The sequence below is a fragment of the Galeopterus variegatus genome, unplaced genomic scaffold (genome assembly GCF_000696425.1).
Source record: "Galeopterus variegatus unplaced genomic scaffold, G_variegatus-3.0.2 Scaffold3208, whole genome shotgun sequence".
Classification (NCBI taxonomy): Eukaryota; Metazoa; Chordata; class Mammalia; order Dermoptera; family Cynocephalidae; genus Galeopterus; species Galeopterus variegatus.
Window position 1 is genome coordinate 140,866 of NW_007729319.1, and position 18,768 is coordinate 159,633.

At 42.1% G+C, this 18,768-nt stretch overlaps 1 protein-coding gene across 3 annotated transcripts in view; it reads left to right on the forward strand.

Annotated features, from left to right (window-relative positions):
- The window catches only part of GYG1 (glycogenin 1), a 36,400-nt gene that overhangs the window by 11,197 nt on the left and 6,435 nt on the right, over nt 1-18,768 (forward strand). For all 3 annotated transcript variants that reach the window (XM_008584287.1, XM_008584286.1, XM_008584288.1), the window contains one exon: nt 6,897-7,023. In XM_008584287.1, the coding sequence (XP_008582509.1) occupies nt 6,897-7,023 (127 nt within the window). The remainder of the gene's footprint in view (nt 1-6,896; nt 7,024-18,768) is intronic.

The window sequence follows — 18,768 nt, forward strand, 5'->3', positions numbered from 1 at the left end:
GTTTGTGTGTGTGTGTGTGTGTGTGTGTGTGTGTGTGTGTGTGTGTGTGTGTGTGTCTGTTTTCCTTTCTCTCCCAGTTACCCACATGGCAGCATTCTTGAAAATATACCCTGAGAATGATAAAGGATAAAGGAAGATCCCTATTACCCTGGCCTCACTACACATTAATTACTTACAATTTATTTCTCTGAGTAGGCAGAGCAGCTGGTGTATTCCTCATTTTACAGATGAAGATATAGAGGCTCAAGTCTTCTATCTCTACAGCTACTGTTTCTCCCCTCTGATCCACAATACCTGAAAATACTTCATCATTTTAAATCAGTGGCACAGTCAGTAGACTCACATTGTTTTATGGAGTCTGGAAGTATTCTTGGAAGTATTACTCTGGCCTAAATTTCCGTAGTAGGTTCATTCATTCAATATTTCAAAAATCATTCTAGCTCCTAATGTGGACATGATGTTAAGGGCCAGGAATAGACTGGTAAATAATGCAGATTTTACCCCAGCCTCTATAAAGCCATATTCTGTGGAATCTTACAGACATTTAACAACTAATTTCACAATAATGTAATCATGATTCTGATAAGTTCAGAATGCTAAGAGAATCTAGACCAGGAGGACCTTCCTTAAACTGAGAAAGTAAAATTTAAGCCAAGAATAAATGTTTCCTTGTATTTATGTAATAATTAACAGCTTGGTTATTAAGAACCTCTTTTGTAAAAAACAATGAAAAACAAAAGCTATAATGTGAAGTAGGAAAATAAATCTATTTTTCTTGGCTTAAATGGCTTGAGGCCAGTGAGATGCAGAGATGCTGGGACCCATGCTCCAAGTGCCTGGATTTCCATAAGCCACCCAGGGTTAATCCGCTGATCCTCAGTAAACCTCATAGAAATATCCCTAAGAGCTGGGCCGTTCATAAACTGTAATTTAGTAACCCTTGGCATGCTCTCTATAGGCAGTAATGATGATATCCACCAAATATAGGAAGTCCGTTTTATGGAGTGAGTCACATGTTCATCTCAGTTCTTGCCTCCAGTTCGATTATAGTATAAAGCATATTTTACTTTCAGTTATTTGCTTGATATCTGTTCCTCTGCCCCCTTACCGCCTTGAGAACCATTTGAGAGCTGGAACCTATCTTGTTCATCTTCATATCTACTATGCCTATACCAAATTTAAATAATTTTAGATGTTTTCTATAGAAACGATATTTTTAAGAGTTGCATTCCCTGATAAAATAAAAAACGAGTCATTCTCCAAAGGCCCAAAGGCTCTAGACCAGTGCTTCTCAAATTTGAATATGCAAACAGATCACCTGGGGATTAAATATAGATTCTGATTCTATGAGTCTAGGCTGGGGCTCGACATTGTGCATTTCTGTTAGGCTACCAGGTGATACCCGTGCTGCTGGAAACTGGACCACGTTTTATACTCAACCATGATTCTCTTGGGAACATTTCTGTGGCTCAGGTACTGGGCTTTGTGTTTAACTAGAACTGACTCATCCACTCTGCTATCCATAGTAGACAGGCTAGCTGCCAACAAACTGTAGAAGAGCACACAAACTATACAAGCACTGAACAGTGCACAAATTTAAAAGACCGCACTCAAACAGCTCCATTTCTGTCTTATGTAACTGATAGGCCCGGTTTCTGGTGAATGCTGTGGCATGTCCATTGTTATCAGGTCCATGACCCTGCTCAAAAGACCTAGGAAATGCCCAGTAGTTGTAAGGTTCTTACTAGCATTTGGGCAGCCTGGTGGAAGAATGATACAGAAGCAGATATTTGCTTTTGTTTGCAAAACAGGTACCACGTGTCCCTTGTCCTATTTCCTCTCTCCCTGTCTCACACCTGTGTTGCCACACCCTGGCCTGCCAGATCACAGCTGCCAGTGATGCCTGCTAATCATGTTTGCTGGTTCTGAGATGATTGAAATTAAAAGTGTACTAACCTATCATATTAAATAAAGCTGCCTCTGGAGGTCTGACTAGCATGTACTGACAAAAGTCCTAGGGTTTTTGCAGTGGAAATTCAGCAGTCTTCATGGCATCCTTGTGCATCATGTAACACAGTTTGCATTCTGCTTTGAATTGCGCTCTCATTTAGACTTCTAAACAGAGGGTATTGATAACACAACACACAGATTTTTCTGATGAGGTTAAGCATTTGCCTAAGCTTGAAATGTTGAACTGTGCATTTGGAAAAAGGTGGTTAGGATCTCTAGACTGCTGAATTAAAAAATTATTTAAGAAGATGCAGACTTTCAGATGGTACTTAATTCTACTTTTAAACCACAATTTTGGGCTAAAAGGTGACCCTTTATAGTCACCTAATGAGGTCAGTGGCCACAGAAATTTCATGATTTGTATTGTCTCCTCTGGTGGACAGTTTCTTGTTGCTGAGTGTTTCAGGATTTGCCAATTTAATGGACACTGTTGATTCACCATGTCTACTTCACTGCCTTTTCTCCTGGCTTGTTTCCTGTTCCACTAGTGCTGCTCAGCCTTTCTGGGGCACACAGCTGATGGGCTGATGATGTTTCTAGGGTACCTGAGGGTAAATGGAAACTGGCCAGAGGCAAGCAGCCAGGGGCTCTGAGGGATCAGGCTCTCCACCTCCTGTTTCCCAGACTCATGCAAGTTGGACTTGGTAGTTCTGTTTCACGACTACTGCTTAGGCCTCCAAGGAATTAGATTTCTTCACTGCATTACTTGTAGCCAATAGTCATTTTAGTGAATTGCTTAATTTAAAAAATGTCTTATAATGTGCCATAAAAAAGTAGTAAAAAAAAAATCCAGTATTATGTCCAATTTTACAAAGTTGAAAAACTGCTTCTGTTGTCTGGGGATACACACTATTTATAATAAATTAAAATAAAGGAAAGCAAGACAATTACAAATTCATGATTAATAGTTACCTCTGGGTGGGAGGGTCAGTGAGATTGGACTGGGGAGCCCACACAGAGAATAGTATGAGAGTACTTCAAAATGTTTGTGGGAAAATAGAATTAAAAGAGTATGAATCTTTCCATTAACTTTTTGAAAACCCCTCATATTGGTAATGTTCAAGTTCCTACATTGGATAGTGAACATATAGGGTTTTATTATTGATATGCTTTATAACCTACACATATATTTTGATAGCATCATACTTCATAATAAAAATTAATTAGTAAAGAATGTTTAGAAAGAAAAGCCTTAGCACAATTCTCGTTCTTGCCCCTAATTGTATTGTTAATATTTTTAAATTACAAAAATAATGTAATAATAAGGAAAAGTAGGGAGAAAGACCATCTCTAACATTAGTCCCTTAACATAATTACTGTTATTTCACTTATTTTCTTCCAATATGAATGCTTATTAATGTTTATGTTCTTAATTATAATTACAATGTATATAACTGTATATTTTTTATAGTACACAGTAGATTGATGGTCTTTATAGGTTTTATTTTAGTGGCCGAATAATATTTCCATAAGTAGTTAGTATCACATTGTATACTAACCATTTATCTGTGGTGGAATATTTAAGTTGTTTCAACTTTTCTGCTGTTACAGAATATCTTCAAGGTTCTTGCATTCATTCCACAAAAAATTTGCTTATGTGTAAGGTATTCTGCTACATGCTACAATTATAATGGAATGCAAAAGAAAAACCACAATTCCTGTGCTTGTGGAATTTAGAATCTAATGAATAACAGTTCCAGACTGAATTTTGTATTTTAGCCACTTTAATCCTTGGACTTTTTAAAAACTTTTGTTTTGAGAGAATTGTAGATTTACATCCAGTTGTAAGAAATAATACAAAGAGATGTCATGTACCCTTCACCCAGTTTCTCTCGATGGTAATATCTTGCATAACCATAATATAATACCGTAACCAGGACATTGGCATTGATGCAATCCACCAACCTTATTCACATTTCACCAGTTTTACGTGATTCGTTCGTATGTATGTATGTCTGTGTGGATGTGTTTTCTATGCAGTTTTATTACATGTGTGGATTGGTGTGACCACCACCATAGTCAATATACAGAGCAGTTCCATCACGAGGATCCTCACGCTGCCCTTTTACACCCGTGGGTACTACTCCCCTCCCCTTCCCTTATCGCTGGCAACCGTGAACCTTCTCTATTGCTGTAGTTTTATCACTTGAAGGCAGATATATAAATGGAATCACAAAGTATGTAACCTTGGGGGATTGGACTTTTTCACTCAGCATAATTCCCTTGACATCCATCAAGTTGTTATGCATATAAATAGTGCATTCCTTTTTATTGCTGACTAATATTCTGTAGTATGGATATACCACATTCATATATCTGTTGAAGGACATTTGGGCTGTTTCCAGTTTTGCCCTATTATGTTTTGTTTGTTTGTTTTTGGCAGCTGGCCGGCACGGGGATCTGAACCCTTGACCTTGATGTTACCAAGTGGACTCTAACCAACTGAGCTAACTGGCCAGCCCTTGCCCTATTATGAATAAAGCTACTGTGAACATTTCCTTAGCCTTTATTTTGATGACTATATATAAAAGGAAATTAGACTTCAGACCGCTGTATCTTAGCCACCAGTGTCTGTTCCCACATTCGAGGCATCTTTGTAGAACTCAAAATGAGCCTGTGATGAATGGCAGATGTTTGGGCTTTAATATTTTGTACCTCAAAATACATTAATTTGTCTATATAGCTAAAATGATCTTTTGTTCTCATATCTCTTTGTTTGCTGTCTTAGTCCATTTTGGCTGCTATAACAAAACACCATAAATAGGGTGGCTTATAAACAATAGAAATTTCTTTCTCACAGTTCTGAAAGCTAGGAAGTCCAAGATCAAGGAGTCGGCAAATTCAGTATCTAGAGAAGTCCCACTTCCTTGTTCATGGACAGCTTTTCTGCTATAACTTCACATGGCATAAGGAGTGCGGGAACCTCTCCTGGGTCTCTCTTATGGGGGTGCCAGTCCCATTCATGACCTAATTACCATCCTAAGGCTTCACCTTCTGCTACCATCACCTTGGGAGTTGGGATTTCAACTTATGAATTTGGGGGGACATAAACCTTCAGTCCATTGCATCTTTGTAACAGGGAAGCATATCCTGTTGCCATCTTTATTGTTCTTTAGAACTTAGAGGGTGAAAACTGATTTTCTGTTAAGCTGTTTGTCCTTTGAGGAATGGGAACCTGTCAGAGCCTCCTTGCACAAAGAGATTGCTCCATAGACATTCAGTCAGTGCTTCTGATCTTTAGATTTGATTGGCATAGATTTGACTGACAGTATTTGGAAAGGATGGGATACACAGAGGGTGGATAAGGTACATTTGCGCTTTAAACTTAAAGCCCTCATCTTACTACTTAACTCCAAAAATTAAATAATCTCCAGATTTTCAAAGTCTCCTTCAAAACCAAGAAAAACCAAATAGTAATGGCAGGCAGTTGGACTTGCTGTATGTGGAGAGAGGAAACAAGCTTGGGACAGAGCAGACCGAGGAGGGAGTGACAACGCAGCATGATGACCTTGCACGTGGTGCAGGACTCTGCCTGTCTGCCGTTCCCTGCGAGCACATGCGCACACATTTACATCCTGAGCTACCGTTCTGCTGCACAGGAGACTGCTTCTGAGTGTATTTTCTGAAATTTCAATAGTTTAAAATAGGAAGTAGGGGCTGGCCGGTTAGAATGTGGTGCTGATAACACCAGGGTCCAGAGTTGGATCCCTGTACTGGCTAGCCACCAAAAAAAAAATTTTAAATGAAAACACCTGGACTACATGAAGGAATGTGTTTTGAAGTAGCTTAGTGACTTGTATGGTTACTTACATGTTTATGATTTAGGTCAGACACTTAGCTATTTAGATGTTATTGTTTTTATTTCTTTTGAATGAGTGACAGTGGTCCTCACTTTCTGAGGAAGGCATAAAGTTTAGGAATCCCAAGTGCTGAGCAAGCACTTTGCTGTGTAACTGTGGCTGACCTTGGCTACAATGATGACTGACTGGGACCTGCCCTGAGACTTGGTCAGCACAGGAGAGTGCCCCACAATGGTGATGTGGTCTCTGGGCCCTCCGAGCTGCGGTTCTGCTGCAAGATAAGCCAGCAGTTGAGAGCCCAGAAAACAATGCTATCATCCCAGCTTGCTCTCTTTTCTTGTTACTTCTTTTTCTGTACCATTGCTCTTGGGGAAAAGCCTAAAATCTTTAACTGGGATAAAGTCTAAAACCTGACCCTGAGGTGAGCTCTGAGACTCACCAGGTGCTATGCAGCTGTTCCCGCTCTGTAGTCCACTCACACAGGCCATTTTCGAGGTCTTCTTTCCGTAGCTTCATGTTTCTGCCCATCGCAGGTCTGTGGTGCGTGCTGTTTTTGTTCTGCCTGGAACACCATCTACCCTCCTTCCCTCCACCTGCATTTGTCAAGTAATCCTGTGCACCCCTCAGATCTTGGCTTAAACACAACTTCCTCATGGAAGCCTTCCTTGAACCATCAGATAAGGCTAAGCCACTTCCCTGTGTGCTCATAGCGCCCTGTATATTCCTTGACTGCCCCCATCCCCATGTGTGGGATGTACATTGACTCTTGATCTGCTGCTATCAGTGTCTCCCATCCGCACCCCAGGCCTTCATGAAGATGACGACCACGTCTGGTGTTCACCGTTGACTCTGCAGCTCCTGCTACAGTGTCTGGCACATGGCAGATGTTCAATAAATAATTGTTGAATTAATGAATTAAATCAGGGAAATGTTCATCCCTAAAATGTCCTCAATGGGTGTGACATGGAATTGATTGTTTTAAAATGGAATTAGTACCTTTTTTCAAAGGTCCAGTTATAGACTCCTATGAAATTATTGAACTGTCCTAGAGGTCTGTTGACTGTAATTCATTTGGTTTTCTTTCAGGTGGGGACCAGGGTTTACTGAACACGTTTTTTAGTAGCTGGGCAACAACAGACATCAGAAAACACCTGCCATTTATTTATAACCTAAGCAGCATTTCTATATACTCCTACCTCCCAGCATTTAAAGCGTAAGTGCAATGGTTTAACTATTGTCGGGGATCATGAGGGCAGGGGAGTGGGGTTTAAAATATTTCGGGGTTCAAAATATTGTCATTCTGAAAGAAATAACTGGTGGGGACTTTGAGGAAGGTCTGTCTCATAAGAAACATGGCTGCAGTCGGGAGAGGCTTTGATGTTATCGATTGCATTATGCTTGGAGTAACCCAGAGGGCCCTTACCTGCCTTACAGGACAAGGCTCCCCTCCATTCCTGGGGTGCCTGGCCCTCTGATAAACCATCCATATGTCATGGTCAAGAAAACAGGCCATGAGGTCTGCACACTGGCCCAGGCCCAGCTTCTGCCTCCTGCTGTCTGCCAGCTTCAGTCGCCCTCACCTGCAAAAAGAGGGTGTTCTCAGCTTCCTCGTGGTGGTGTGGGGCTCAAGCAAGTGCATGCATGGTGTGGTCTCGTGGTTGAGAGTGGGGACTCTGGCACTAGATGACCTTAGTTCTCACCTGGAGTAACCAATTACTGGATGGTGACCTTGGGTGTTACTGACTTCTCTCTGCCTGAGTGTCTTCATAGGGCTATGGTGAGCATCACGGGAGGTAGTCATGGAAACTGGTTAGAAGAGACCCTGGTCTAAACTTAGTGCTCAGTAGATGTTAGATTATTAGTCATTTTTGTTTGAAAGGCAGTATAGTGCTAAGAGTAATTCCTGTAGCCAGAAAAGCAGGGCATATGTCCCCACTCTGTCATTTCTCTGCTACATGACGTCAGTCTCAGTTCCCCCATATGTAAAATGAGGAGGAAAACAGCACCTACCTCATATGGTTGTCAAGAAGATGAAATGAGTTTACACACAGAATTCAGTGGACATTTGTCGTCGTTGTTGCTGTTTGTGGTAACATGCTTGTTTGGCATGGGACTGCACTGTCCCCGGTGCAGTTCTGACACAGCATCTAATACAGCCTTGTTGCAGAGTTTATCTCACTGTGAGAGCCTGGGCTCTGTGCTTTTAACCTCTGACTCATTTGTGTTGAACTAGGAAGATGATTCATATTTCTTGAACCAGGGCCTAGCTGTCAGGTTGATCCTGAAACACAGCCGTGAGCAGCAAAGCCCTTCAGTGCACTGGGCTTGTCCCTCCAATCTCCATTCTGCATGGGCATTCCTGAATGAGCAGAAAACAAAGAGCCTTTCACTGCTCATGTTTCAGTATCCGAAGTCCTCTCCAGAAGTCTTGCACCACAGTAATAAGCATATCTAGCTGTTTGTGGCAGAAGTGTTTCCTTTTCTCTTCTTTTCTGGTCAGACTCTGTCAGCATCCCCCAGATAAGGATTACAAGTATCTTGTGTTCTTTACTCCCCAATTGTTCTCTTGGCATATGTCTCTGACATATTACAGCCTCTTGATTCTCCTTTCTACAGTGAAACAGGCAAACACTTAAACGTACCAACTGTGTTCTGAGTAAAACAAACAGAATAGCATTAATTGTCAAGGGAGAGATAGGAGAAGCATTATTTTTGCCTCCCAGTCCTTGGCCTTATAAAATACACCTGTGCCTCGCATGGGATTGTGGATCTGACTCGTTTTAATCCTTATGGCCTCATAACTAACCCTGTCCATTTGAACAGTGTACCTGCACACCATTATAGCTTGACCCTCTAGAGCTGAATTTGTCTGTAATAGGTCAGTGGCTTATAGTTTAATTGACTAAATTTAGCTTAGCAAGCAAAAAGTTGAGAGTGCAGAGAAAGAATTTTAAGAGTGTGACCATTCCACTCAGTTGTGCACAGTGAACATGTCTTGGGATCAACATCTCAGGGAGAGGTGAGTCTGACATCCCTACAGTTGGTTTCACCCCCAAACAGTGAACCTGAGTTATGTTTCCTAGTGGAACACAGCACCCATACCTAGCACTTTGTCCACTTTGACTCCCTGTGACTTTCATCATACTTGCTAGCACTGAACACACTGTACCTTTCAGGGATAGCCTGGTTTGCATAGGTACTGCTCATGTTATTTTATTTTAATACAGAACAGGAAGCACATGGAGCAGAGTTAAGTTTGGGGGAAGAAGATACTTATTTGCTAGAACCTTGGCCCCTCCCTCTCTCAAGAACCCAGTTTTTTTTTATCTTCTAAATGAATTTCCCAGAAAAACAGTTTGAGATCTAAATTACCAAAAGGGTTAGGATGGTTTCTTCTTCCTGGCTCAATGAATGGTGCTAATTTTGGAAATCTCCTTGGTTTATTGCCATAACCATAGAGTATATGACGCACGTGGGAAGCTGGGAGCAACTCCATCCATTTGGCAGACGTGAGTTGGCTGTGGGCTGACAGCAGTGGTTGCTGCTTGTGTGCTGCTCACCCTTGGGTGTCAGCTCTTATTTCTGTGATAAGACTGCTCAAAGCCGTGCCTTGTCTCACCCCACTGCAGCCCCTTTAGGAATGTTGAGACCAGATCAGAGAACCTACTTTCCTTTCCTTCTGCCAGGAACTTTTTTTTTTTTTTTTCCTTTTTGTCTTTTTTCGTGACTGGCAACGGATCGCAACCCTCAGTGTTGCGCCCGCGCCTTGCTCAACCAGTGAGCGGGAACTGGTCTGTATGTGGGATCCGAACCCTCGGCGGGAGCGCAGCCGCGCTTCCCAAGCGGCGCACTGTAGCAGTGCGCCACCGGGCCGGCCCCTTTTTTTTTTTTTTCTTGAAGAGACCCATTTCCAGAGTCATTTTTGCTTATATTCCCATACATTTGGGGAGGGCTGAAAAGGCATAGGGAGTTACATTTCTTTTTTGTTGTAAGTTAATGTAAAATTGTGATCCAAATCTTTTTTAAGCTAAAGCAGCCTATTGAGCTTTTGGGCTGCCATAGCTACTCCTCAGAGAGTGCTGTGAAGTTGAAGCCCCACTGTGGGTTCAGAATAACCGTGGTGGTCTCCAGGACCAAGCAGCTCTGCAGTGTGCTGGCCTTCCCTAGGACAGCATAAGCGGTGGCAGGTAGAATGGAAGACTGTGGAGTGATTCAGAGTAACCTGGGCTTCATGGAAGAAGCAGCTGAGAATTTGTTTCATCAACTCAAACCATGAATCATGAGGTTACTAAGGCAGTATGTACATTCTCCAAAATCTTAGAGCCTTGGATATCTAGAACAATGTGGCTTTGAAGTTTTTGCTGATAAGAATCGAATTTAATGTGAATTTCAGCCATGAAATAGCATGTTCTCTACATACCATTTGGATAAAACAAAACATAAAGGAAACAAACTTTAATAGTTTTATCACTTTAAATGACTGTTCAAACATAACTTTGGAAAAACAAAAGTGGTAACATTTTTTGTAATGGAAGATCCTCTTTAACATACCATAATTTGAAAACTAAAATGCTTGTTTTAGTAATTTTTAAGTTAATTTGTAGTGTACACATTGGGAAACAGGTCATAAATGTATTTGTTAATGAAATAATATTTTTGAAAGTGTCTAGCAAAATGTTTGGTATATAGTAGGTTTTTAATCAATATTAGTATTCTTTCACTTTTTTTTAGTTTTGTCCAAATGAAGGGCCTATTTTATCCATATTGCATAGAATTTGGTTTGTACATAGTGCTAGGAAAAAACTGATTAGTCTTTTTAAAATCAGTCATTTAATTTCATTTTAGCTTTCTATTATATCCACTGACTAAAAACTCTTTAGGTCATATCATACTGTATTAAACAGGTATTGCTTCAAGCCATCACACAAATTAATTGGTCAAATTGATTGACTATGAAGCATGATTTACAAGATAATTTTCAAATAAATATTTAATTTTACCCTGTTACTTGAGTTTAGATATAATCTGACACCTAACCTAATGAGAATTAAAAAAAAAAGTTCCTATTTATTTTACTGCTTTAAACTTTTCTGAGGATATTTATATTCATTTTTTTTCCAAGAATGTAGCTCATTCTCTAAGACCTTATAAAATCTACCTAAAATCAACATTTCCCAAAAGAAATTGAACATTTAGTGTCCTAAATTTTATTGTGTATTTCTTATTTGATTGTTTTTCCTTGATTCCTGAGACCCCCTTGGCTCCAGACCTCCCCAGTATTATGGTCATTGAAGCCATGGCCTTTCTATTTTTATTTATTTTCACACTTCTACATCTTCATCCCAAACCCTGAGCTGCTGTAGTTTGGGTCGCTCTTTCTCTGCACCGCCTGCCCCCCTTAGCCCCAGCCATTTGTTGGCCCACACACTGTTCATTCAGGTGACAGACCTAGAGCACGTGCAGTGTGCCACACGCTCAGCTCACTGAAGGCCTCGAGGCGAGTGGGGGAGCTCATGGTCTGATCCCTTTGGCACCTGCTTAGGTGTGCAGTTCCTGCACTCTGCGTGGCACAGCCCATCATGGTTTTAGTTTTGAGGTAGAATAAAGCGGTGGTTGCACAGATGTCTTGTTCCTCCTTTCTGGGTGTTAGTGATGTCTTTTTGACCCCAAGTGCCCCATTTCTCAGTGTGGCCAGCTGGTCATTCTGACCTCATCTCTAAGCTTTTTCAGATGATCTGTCCTCAGATCTTGCTGCTGCCTGTTCTGCTGCCCTGCCTGAGTCTTCATCACCAGGGGAAAACCTTCCATATCAGACCCAATTGGTCTTTAAAAGGTGCTCTAATGATAGACAAAAAGGGCACAAGGAGTGAGATCTCATGGGCAAAATTCTGGGGGAGAAATGCCATCTCAAGGGGCGAGGGGCTCACGGGAGAGGAAAAGTGTGGGGATTGAATGAAAGGCATACCTTCCTCAGAGGTCTTGAACTGGTGGCCTTTAGACTATATTTGTTCCACAGGTATGTTTTATTTCCGCTATGTATAATTTTTTTTTAACTCAGTTGTCAATGTTTAAAAATTAGGGAATTTCACATAAAACCTGGGTTTCCAACTTCTTTTGAAAAATCAAATATTTTGTCGGATATGTCAGATATGACTCTTATATTGGCTTAAGCACCTGGAATGATACTGAGTTGCCATTTCCAGAAATGGGAAGACCATGGGGGAAGCAGGAGGTCTGGGGGCAGAGATTGATCAGAGAAGTATCAAATGTATTAGGTTTTGGATATATGAAGTTTGAGGTGCAAGTTAACATCCTAGTGAAGATGTGGAAGAGGTAAGTAGATATTAAAGTCAGGAGTTCAGGACAGAGGTCTGGGCAAAACATGGCTGTGAAAGCTGTCAGCATGTAAATGATATTTATAGCCAAGAGACAAGATGTTGTAATCAAGGGAATGATTATCAATAGAAAAGAATCCTGAAGATTGAGCCCCGAGACAAGAAAATAAAAAGAGGAATAAAGACAAGAGACCGAGAATAGCAAGGCAGGAGGAGTCCCAGGAAAGAGTGGTGTTGTGGAAGCCAAGCAAGAACAAGGTCTCAGGGAGGAAGGAGTGATCCATCTGTGTCAGATGCCGTGATAGGTTAGACAGGAGGACAACTGAGAATTGGCACCGGATGTGGAACATGGTGGTCGACTTTGGCACGAGCACACCTGGTGGAATGGTGGGGGTGAAAGACTGCTTGAAGCGGGTCCAGGAGAATGGAGGAGGAGAATTGGAGGCAGTGAAAATAGACAGGTTTTCTGAGGCATTGCTTTAAAGAGGAGCAATGGAGTGGTAGCTGGATGCAGATCTAGAGTCCTGGGTGATGGTGATTGTTTTGTAAAGACAGGAGATGCTACAGCATGTTTTTATATCAATGGGGATGATGGAGGTTAGGGCAACATTAACGATGCAGAAGACTGAGGGGGAAACTCTGGACTGATGTCTTTGAGTAGGTGAAAGAGGGTGGGACCTGATGCACAAGTGGAGAGGTTGGCTTCAGATAAGGGGCAGGACAGTTCCTCCTTAGTAACATGAAAGAAGCAGAGTATGTGAGCACAGATGCTGGTAAGTGGGTGTATGTTTTAGTTTAATAAATGAATGAGCAATCAGCCAGTAGAGACTAAGAATGACATGCTACCCTCACAAGAGTCTCTCTAGTGGCTTGGCATTGTGAACCTTTCTCTTACCTAGTTTGTGAAGAGAGGCCATCCTGGTAGATAGCGTAGTTGAGTAGGTCCTAGCCTAAATTATTAAAGTTTGGGTGTGAGTACTGACATTGTTCTGATTTCCCGGGCAGTGTTGGGAGGATTCACTTGCAAGGCAAGGAAGAATCGGATGGGTCTTTGGTGGCCCCGGTTCTTTGCTCCTTTGTAGCACCTGTCTTCTGGCGACGGGACATGCTCTCTCTTCTGCTCCACAGCCCCCTCCTCACCAGGCCCACTCCTCCTGTGCATGGTCAGCCACACCTCTTGGGCACTTGGGTTTGTGACTATTGATTTACATGGTGAGTGGGTAAGAGCAGGAATTTTTGGTGAGAGAGGAGAGGTGGCTAACTGGCTGTGGGGGGAGGGGCTTGTGTGCGGTGCACTCTTGTGTGCGAGCGAGTCTGAGAAGGTGCGCGAGTGAGTGGCGACGTAACAGAGAACATGACTCAGTGAAGTGGGCAAGAGATGCTTGGCAGTGCTGCCACATTTCCCAGTGAAGTGTCACATAGCAGTGCTGTCTTTCTCTTTCCTGGTATCTAATTGAACATTGCACATAAAGAGCTTAGTGAGAACTAAAATTGCTCCTGTGTGTACTGTCATGGATTAGTTCCTTTTCCATTCCAAACAGTTCCATAGTTTCATCGCATGGTACCAGCTGTGTTTCTCAACTACTTAAACCAGTCATGAAAATTCTATCTGGTCTTTTGGTAACATCAGGTCACAGGGATTATTTTAATGGCTAACATAAGCAGTATTATTGCTGGCTCAGGTTCAAACTATGTCTTGTGATCTGGACAACTCTTTTGAGATTCTATCAAGTTAAAATTAGAACATTTATTTTAAGAGATGTATGCAAGCTGAGACAGATCCCCATTACCAGGTCAGAATGAATGGCTCTCTGTAATTTAGAGACAATTGTGGTATGTACCCAACTTTTTTTTTGTTGTTGTTCCTGGCTGTTAATTTGGTGGATAAATCAGGGAGTGAGTCAGTGAATCTTCTGGTTATCCTTGTTCTGGGTTGGAGGTCAGTTGAACCTTAGCTACTGACATCAATATCTCCCCTTCTTATTTATTGGCTATTTTGCTTTAGCCAAGTAATATAAATTCTGATTGTTGCCTTTTGTGGGACAGATATAACATTAGAAAAATATCCTGGGTTGCCCTTTCGTAAGGTGAACCCCCTAATTTGCATTTAGGCTAAAATAATTTTTTAAGGAAGAAGTAATTTCTTCTTTTTCTTATGACCTTTGCTCTTATTTATTTCATTTTGATATGGTTATTTCAGATTTTTCTAAGTGACTGAAGGGTAAATTGATTGAGATGATAGATGGTGATTTTTAAAAACGTTCCTCAGGGAACATGATTGCAACATAATTATTTGAAATATATATCTAGAGTAATTGAAACTCTAGATACAAAAAAAATGCAGACCTCTTGCTCATCTTTGTTGTGTACAGTGTGCCTTATGAAAGCAAAGAAAGCAAGTCCTTTAGCCTCCTTTGCTGTGTAAATAAACTGTTTTGTTGTACAGTGAGAACTTAGTTATATAGAGTTAAAAGGACTTCTAGACCCAAGGAAGAATCATGTTATTTGTGTTTCCAGATCTACTTATGGCTGATGGACTTGTCAATTGTATGAGCCAATAAAGTGCCTCTTTCACTTAAAAAAAAAAAAAAAAAAAAAGACTCCTAAACCTTCACACAAGGTGGCCAGTGTTGAACTAGACAGCCCCCTTATATCGAGCCATGGGCAGCCTTAGATGATTTCCAGGAACACACTTTGATGACTGCCTTGTACAAAACAGCCAAGTCAGTCTCCACTCTCCTCCCACCATGCTGAGCTCCTCGTTCCCACTCAGCAGCTGCCTTGCTTCCCACCCCCTCTACCCACCTCCCACCCACACAGGGCCCTTGGGCTGCCCAAACCTTCCCTGTTCAGTGATTCCCCCAGGCCTGTTCTCCTCGTCAAGAGCCCTTGCCCGAAAACTTGTTTTCCTCCTACCACACCCGACCACTGCCCATTTTCACAGATGTTAGTTTGTGGCAGTTAGAGTAAGGTAATCTCAACACCTGGAGTGCTTAAAAAATTTTTTTTTCAAAAAGTCTTTCATTTCTTACTAGACATAAATACAGAAATAGGGCTGGCCACAGCCCGAGCCATGACATTTGCAGTCTCTGCAGGGTCTCCGCAGGCCCCGCCTCTGTCCACCTCCTGTCTCAGCTTCTGTCAGCCTTCACACTCCTGGATCCTCACGAGGTGTTTCCTCACCTGCGCCTCCATAGCCTGCCTCTTGGCTTTTGAAGAAACCTACCTCCGCAGGCCCCGCCTCTGTCCACCTCCTGTCTTAGCTTCTGTCAGCCTTCACACTCCTGGATCTTCACGAGGTGTTTCCTCACCTGCGCCTCCATAGCCTGCCTCTTGGCTTTTGAAGAAACCTACTCACATCCTATTGATTACTTGTTTTGTTACTTGTTTTGTTGCGGAAATTTGGGTAGCTCATTGGAAAGTTACATGGCCCTGTGCTGCGCTGCCTTCCACAGTCCAGCTCACCTCTTTTATCCCTTTCTCTCCCTCCCGCTATCTTACTGGCCCCTGAGCAGTTCTGTGGCTTACAGCAGAAGGGGCAGTGCCACCCACATTTAGGACCCCTTCAGATCTCAGTTTCTACTCAGACAGGTTTATCAAGAAATTTCTTAAAACTGAGACTGCCCTATCTGTGAATGGACTAGCCATTGGATACAGGTTTTCACCTTCCTAGGGTAGAATAGGTTAAAAAAAAAAAAAAAAAAAAAAACCCAACTCAGAAATGTATTTAAAACAATGCTTGTGAACTTTTATCTGGAATTTCTAGGTGTTTTTAGCAGAAACATTTTCAAATCTACTACTTTTCTGGTACTAGAAAACTTGAAGTCCCCTTTTATTATGAGATTACTTGGAAGGGGAAATATAATGACAGTGATTTAGCTGTAAAAAGACACTTCGAAATACGGATTCATGAAAGTGGAGCCCAAGGCCTGAGCCACAGTGAAATGCGGGGTATGGACGTCTCTGAATGGTGTTCCTGTTGACATTCAAGAGGAGGCCATGGGCCACACAAGAGGTTTCTAACCAGCCTGAAGCCAGTACCCAGGGAGATTTCAGAGGCCCCTGAACCAGTTGTGGAAAGGACCTGAGCCATGGTGGGACACAGACAGAGCCCAAGGCTACTGTATACTTTCCTGCTAGCAGCAGAGTGCAGATTGGGCAGTCTCAGCATGCAGATGGATGACCACTGAGCCCTTCCTCCATATGAGCTCCGAAGCCCTAATTCACAAAATGAGGTGCTGGGGAAGCCCTTAGACACTGTCCAGCACAGTCCACTTGTGGGACACGTGCTGGTCCTAAGAAGTAGCACTCGTTTCTTGTTCTTTTTTCCCTAGGATTTGTGCAAACTGCCAAGAACAGTCTTTCTTCAGATTATTAGTGCCAAATTGTTTGCTTTCTAACTTTCTTTCCTCTTGTTTACTTTCTGTTGCTCAGTCCTGGGGGTATTTCCAGGGATTTTAGGCATACCTTTTCCACTTTAGACTGACTCTCCATAGGTGGGGCATTAATACATGGATTAACAAACGTCACTCTCAAACAACGCCCTCATCATTCTGGGAGTGTCTTAGAAGAATAGCCTAGTCATGGTTAAGAGCCTTGACTGTGGAGCAAGACTGCCTGCATGGAATCTAAGCCCTGTTCCTCACCAGTATGGATCCTCTGCAAGCTGTCTAACTTCCTTGCACCTCGGTTTCCTCCTACAGTTGTTTTGGAGATTTAACTGAGGTAAACCATGCAAATGCCAACTAGAGTGTGGCACATGTGAGTACTCAATACACATCACTATCACTGATACCACTGCTCCATCATTTGTGAGCTGTCAGGAGAGGAGGTTAGAAAGGGATAGAGTTTACACCACACTCAGTTGTAACTAGTATTGCTACCATGTCATGACTGCGTATGTCTAGGCAAATTATGGGTTGAGGCTTTGTGGTCAGTTAATACAGGAGGAGCAAACAAGTGCTATGGCTCCAGCAGGCAAGTTGAGTCAGGAGGGGTGAATGTCTGAGAAGGTGGGAGGAACTCCTGCTTGTCCCTAAGTGCTCTATTATGGTTTTAGGCTTAAGGGTTTACATTGCTAGGATGAGGCAGTGCCTCTCTCCCTCCTCCACCATACACACACGCAAGTGTCAGATCTCTGGGATGGGTTTCCCCATCATCGTTAGAATGTTTTGTTGAAGGCAGCTATCTAAATCCTGCCCATCTTTCCCAAGCATTGTCCTGGCCCCACTTCCTGCACAAATCCTCCCCTGAAAATCCCATCTGTGGTCATTGCTTTGGAATTCCCATAGCCCTTAAGGTCAGCACGTCTCTCTTATCACTGATCGTTGCCTTCCTTGTGGTATTATTACTTATTATTATGTACACAATGTCTCTCTACTCGGATCGAAGCCTCTTGGGCCACACACTGTGCATAGTCCCTTATGCATGACAGTTGCTTATTTAATTGATAGTTTATCTTGGGCACAAATTTGGATATTATGATTTCTATCCTTTTGTGTGTGTGTGTCTGTGTAAAATATCCTATGTATATAAAATAAAGAGTAAGCTTGGGAAATCAGGTATCCCCTTCATTCTCAGAAAAACTACACTATGGAATAATTACCCATAAGAGGAAAGACCTTTACAAATAGGCTCATTTTTCTTGCATATTTTTGGAGTGGCAGCATCTTAGGATGGTAAAAGCTCAGGCCTTAGGGTGAGACAAAAGTGTGGCAAATCCCATCTCTGCCACTTAATAGCTGTGGCCCTGAGAAACTTGCTCAGTCGCTTTAAGACTCTAATACATTTTTTTTAAATTTATTTTTTATTATGAGTATTCATGAGATACAAAGATGGTTTCCACCTCACAGGCCCATGATGTGAGGGCCAGATTCATACTGGCAGCATACCCATTACCACAAATTGCATTTGTACCCTGTGTCCCCCACTCAATTATCTCCAACCCCTCTCCCCCTCTCCCTTTCCCCCCTTCCCCCCAACTCCACTTTGTAGCCCAAGGAATGTTCTCTCCCTCTGCAAGAGCAACTCACTACTGTGATCTTTCTTTCCTTCTTTCTCTCTCTCTTAGCTCCCACATATGAGTGAGTACATGTGGTATTTATCCCTCTGTGCTTATTTCATGCAACATAAGTTTCTCCAGGCTCATCCATGTTGTTGCAAGTGGGAGTATTTCATTCTTTTTTATGGCAGAGTAGAATTCCATGGTGTATATATACCACAGTTGCCTTATCCAATCATCCATCAATGGACATTTAGGTTGGTTCCATGTCTTGGCTATTGTAAATAGAGCTGCGATGAATATGGGAGTGCAGGTATCCCTTTGACATGATGATTTCCATTCGTATGGGTATATACCCAAAAGTGGGATGGCTGGATCATATGGAAGATTTATCTGTAGTTGTTTAAGAAACCTCCATACTGTTTTCCATAGTGGTGTAATAATTTACAGTCCCACCAACAGTGTAGGAGTGTTCCCGTCTCTCCACACCCTTGCCAGCATTTGTTATTCACTGTCTTTTTTATTATAGTCAGTCTAACTAGGGTGAGGTGGTATCTCAATGTGGTTTCAATTTGCATTTCCCTGATGACTAGTGATGTTGAGCATTTTTTCATGTACCCAT